Source organism: Nanorana parkeri, unplaced genomic scaffold (genome assembly GCF_000935625.1).
Source record: "Nanorana parkeri isolate BGI_ZX_2015 unplaced genomic scaffold, ASM93562v1 scaffold622, whole genome shotgun sequence".
In the NCBI taxonomy this organism is placed as follows: Eukaryota; Metazoa; Chordata; class Amphibia; order Anura; family Dicroglossidae; genus Nanorana; species Nanorana parkeri.
In genome coordinates, this window is record NW_017306890.1 from 936,544 (window position 1) to 941,824 (window position 5,281).

General features: G+C 38.4%; 1 protein-coding gene across 1 annotated transcript in view; it reads left to right on the forward strand.

Moving 5' to 3' along the window:
• Positions 1–5,281, forward strand: part of SLC17A6 (solute carrier family 17 member 6) — a 28,761-nt gene that overhangs the window by 1,601 nt on the left and 21,879 nt on the right. Inside the window, exons 2-3 of the mRNA XM_018563017.1 lie at positions 1,047–1,299; positions 1,720–1,838. Coding sequence (XP_018418519.1) covers positions 1,047–1,299; positions 1,720–1,838 — 372 coding nt within the window. The remainder of the gene's footprint in view (positions 1–1,046; positions 1,300–1,719; positions 1,839–5,281) is intronic.

Genomic DNA, 5,281 nt, shown 5'->3' on the forward strand with positions numbered 1-5,281 from the left:
TGGGATAACCACAACAGGTTTGCAGAATGTTTATAAACATACATATCATATATAACAATATATATTTATTATTTATGATAATATACCTTTCAAGAATATGTTTCCAAATCTTCATTGCTTAAAACATTTCATTGCCTTGATGTCTAATTTTATCCCATTTAAATATTGAAATATATATATTTCAAAATTCTAATTTCTTCAAAATCCTTCCAAAACCTTCACATTTGTGGTGATCCTTTATGGTATATCTTTATATAAAACAAAAAACCTTTGATTTCATCTTCTTTATGATGACATAATTTAACCACTTGGGTAACCTGCGGAACCAGTTGATTGTTTAGCAATGGATACATTCCATCACGAAAATATAGACAGCTTAAAGTATTCTTTAATCATTAAACATTTTTGTAACCCTTTGTTATTTTTTTGTAATTTTTCATTTTGTTATGTATTTTATGAAAATAATATATTTTTATGATTTTAGTTTGATTGATTTTTTTTGTATCCTTTTTAAACTGTTGTTCAAATTTAGCATTATTCTGAAATGCTTTGCAATTTTTTAAAAAAAACAAAATAATCCTATTAAATGAGAAATAGAGTTACATATCTGTACAGCTAAATATCAATGGCATTTACTTGGATTTATGACAATGAATGTGGATAAAATACACATATTTCATATTTAAAAACGTCAAAGCTTGACGATTTCACTCCCTGGAATATTAAAGTGCATCTTCCAAATAGTTTCTTATGAAATATTCATTTATTTCTCATTAATACTTAATAATCAAGGGATTTTTTTTCTACTAGTTCTTTACATCTGGGAGAAAATTTAGCAAATTGTAGAATTTGCTATTTTACCAGAAAATTGCATTTTGTTTCCCATAAATGTGTAACATGTTTTTAAATCTAATGTGCTGTTATGTTGTGAGATTTAAAAAATATAGCAAAATGTAGCTTACTATACTGCATAGCAAAATTATGTGATTGAAGAAAAGAAAAAATTGATGTAAATTCTAGTATAAAAATGTGATTTTATTTTTCAGGGTTTTAGAAAGAAAGCCTAAAACCAACGAGACCATTGAGCTGACAGAGGATGGCAAACCAAAGGAAGTGCACCTAAAAAAGCCACCTGTATGTGACTGCACCTGTTTTGGGCTACCACGGAGGTATATTATAGCCATCATGAGTGGGCTGGGGTTTTGCATCTCTTTTGGGATTCGCTGTAATCTGGGCGTGGCCATAGTGGATATGGTAAATAACAGCACCATTCATCAAGGAGGAAAAATTATCAAAGAGGTGAGCAAGTCTTAAACTTTTCCCTCCCCCCATTTTTTTTTCTCCTCCCTCTGACAGTTTTACCCCCATGAATATATTCTTCACCACCTGTAACCCACCTGTAACCCTTTGCTGTCAAATTGGTTTTCTAAAAATTAAATCAAAATGCTTATGTGCTAATACACTTTAAAAAAAAAAATATTCCAAGTTAATTAAGCACAATTTTTTTTATCAATAACACCAGCATTGAATACTGCTATATCAGTCATCTATTACAAACTTAAAATACATTGCGTTACAATTGTTTTAATTATTTGATATTTCTATATATAGTTGGTAACATGCATTAATATGTATTGTTTTTTTTTGTATTTTAGTAATTTTCTACAGGCTTTTGAAAAAAAAATATTTCATTAATTCTATTTTTGTTCCATTGCTCAGAAAGCTAAATTTAATTGGGATCCTGAGACTGTTGGAATGATTCACGGCTCGTTCTTTTGGGGTTACATAGTAACGCAAATCCCAGGAGGATATATCGCTTCAAGATTAGCTGCTAACAGGTACAAGTCATTCAGACGGCCATCATCAATAATTCATTCATTCTTGGCTATGTTTCTTAATTTCTACCAATTATATTGATAACATTTACTATGTTCATATTGTTCAGTTCTGGCTATTAATGATGACAGGAACCACAAAACCATTCTTAAAAATGTCTTAAGACCTCGTTGTTTATTGTATCATTTTTCTTTGTATTTTTTAAATGTTTCTATTTCATCCATAATTTCTTTAATTACATTATTTAATTTTTTTTTTTTCCTTTTAAATATAAAACATCTCCCGTTATAATGAGCTCAGAATACGGAAAATGCCACAGATGGTGCAGAGCCGACCTTTGGTTTCTATGGCGTTTGGCAATATTTCAAGTACCAGGGGTGTGATTCCACCTGTTAATTAGATCTTCTGAGGATTGAGGATGCCTCCTGCCCCCTGATCCCTCTGTAATAACATCGACTTCCTATTGCCGGGAATCAGGGAAAGGAAGGGATTTGTAAGGGATGACACTTTGTACATCAGGAAGTGTCAATCAGAGACACAGATAATATAGAACGGATCTCTGCAAATAAACGGATCAAGGCAAAGCGATATATCACTCCCGTGTTTAATTATGGAACAAAGCCCCCCCGAATATATCACAGATTGATCTGATATGTCTGCCATGGCTCCCGGCGCTCAGGGGGTTAACTAATATGTGGTTGTAGTTGGATTTGCATGTTATAAATAATTCATGAATGCTGTAATAAAAAAAGAGAGAGAGCGGGGGGAGAACACAGAGAGTGGTGCTGAGTGAATCACCGTGACGGTACCAGCCGATGTCCTGGTGATATCTGTCCCTAATTGGTGACTCACTGTGACCTCTTCTCCCAAAATTCAATCAAACCGAATCTCAGTTCTGCTCATCGATGACGGAACTTCTAGTGTCATTCTGTGTTACCAATCAGCGACTAAATAATTGGGTCAGCGCTATTTATAATGTAAGACTTCTTTCTTTCTTTCTTTCTTTCTTTCTTTCTTTCTTTCTTTCTTTCTTTCTTTCTTTCTTTCTTTCTTTCTTTCACCTCCCTCCCTTCTCTGCTTCCTTCCTCCCTTCCCTCTTTTTTCTTCCTCCCTTCTTTCTTTCTTTCTTTCTTTCTTTCTTTCTTCCTCCTTCCGTCCCTCTCTTTCCTTTCTTCGTTTCCTTTTTTTCTTCCTTCCTCCTTCCATCCATCCTTCCCTCCCTCCCTTCTTTCCTTCCTTCCCTCTTTTTTTATTCCTTCCTTCCCTCCATCTCTTTCCTCCATCTCTTTCCTTCATTCTTTCCTTCCTTCCTCTCTTTCTTTCTTTCTTTCTTTCTTTCTTTCTTTCTTTCTTTCTTTCTTTCTTTCTTTCTTTCTTTCTTTCTTTCCCAATCCCTGAAGATTATTATTTTTAAGTATTATTAGTACGGCGTTTATAACATTAGGCGCTGTTTTTGTTTTCCCTTTATCCCCCTTTCAGTCATGTTAGTATTATTTTCTGGGTGATATATAAGAAGTCCAGTATCTGGCAGCTTTGATGGGGCTCATGGAACACACACGGGCCAATCTGATCATTTTCTCTTCTCTGAATAATATTAATGGGACAGTTTCTGGAGCGATAGATTTTTATATTGATGATGGAACTGAGAGTCACACTACAGACTTGTGAGGTTTTGTTGTTCCATCATATCTTCTACTGCAATCTACACAATTATCACAATGAATTCTCGTATCTTTGTCATCTCCATGGACAACGGTGTAGTCTATGGCTGGGATTGTAAATTGCGAGTGAGAACAAACCATCATCCCAAATTGACACAGATGCTTGCTTGCCAGGCTTGGCTCTGCACCAGTTCTGTTCTGACTGAGACGCGTTTCATTCCAGACATGTTTGGTCTGTAGGTTGCAGATTGCCACCTCTGAATGCTGCGTCGGTTGTTGGCGGTGAATACACTAATGGGACGATGTTTGAACGCGGAGGATAAAATATTTTCGCTGTTGGCAGATGGTGACGAGATCTCAGAAATATTTAACTGAATCTGCAAATGTCCTTTAAATGACCTTCAGTTTTTTTACGTTGCGCCATGGGGTATTCCCAAGGCAAGGCGGGTGTAGGTGGGTCGGGGGGTGTTTGATGGTGGTATCTTCCTTCTGGGTTAGTTTATCTCAGCAGCTTATGCAAATAGATATTATCATGTATTTCCTTAAAGCAAACCTGTCGATTTATTTATAATGGGTGCTGCCAGTGATGAATTTCCAAAAATAATTTGGCAATGGCATCCCCAATATTTGTATCCTATGAGGTCACTAACAGTGATATTTCTCTTATAAATGGAGCCTGGCACCTTGAAGCTTTGGGTGTCACCGTCCATCTTGCAATGTTCTTTAAATGACAGTAGATGATGGCAAGGAGTACTGAGGCTCCGAACAGCTGCAATAGAACAGCATGGCCTAAGAAAAGATGGCTGCCCGAGAGGGTTACTGCAAGAGCGATGGCTGCTGACAATTGAAGTGGGGACTCTTGGTGGTTGATCATTATTCCACCCAGCACTGTCCAATGGGAAGGGTAGGGTAGTCCTCAACTTGTGTGAGCTCAGTTGACCACAAGCTGAGGACTCTTGGTGGTTGACCATCCTATCCCCTTACACTGTTCAATGAGAAGGGTGTGGGGGGGGGGTCCTCAACTTGTGTGAGCTCAGTTGACCACAAGCTGAGGACTCTTGGTGGTTGACCATCCTATCCCCTTACACTGTTCAATGAGAAGGGTGTGGGGGGGGGGTCCTCAACTTGTGTGAGCTCAGTTGACCACAAGCTGAGGACTCTTGGTGGTTGACCATCCTATCCCCTTACACTGTTCAATGAGAAGGGTGTGGGGGGGGGGTCCTCAACTTGTGTGAGCTCAGTTGACCACAAGCTGAGGACTCTTGGTGGTTGACCATCCTATCCCCTTACACTGTTCAATGAGAAGGGTGTGGGGGGGGGGTCCTCAACTTGTGTGAGCTCAGTTGACCACAAGCTGAGGACTCTTGGTGGTTGACCATCCTATCCCCTTACACTGTTCAATGAGAAGGGTGTGGGGGGGGGGTCCTCAACTTGTGTGAGCTCAGTTGACCACAAGCTGAGGACTCGTAGTGGTTGACCATCCTATCCCCCAGCACTGTACAATGGCAAGGGTGGGGGGATTCCTCAGCTTGTGTGAGCTCCAAGTCAGCCTTTATTTTCCTTGGGTTGTTCATGGAAGATTGATGCAGCTGAAAATTTTAATTTTACAATCCCCCACAGTTGTGCTCCTGCCAATATTACAACAACTGAGACACGGAATTAAGCAGCGGTAATAAATTTAATTACAGGGGGCACAGATGTACCAGGAGCACACCTGCTACCGCCTCCAAGACCCCATGCAGCAGAATATTCATTGGTGATGTGTCGGGGGATGGACCAGCTGA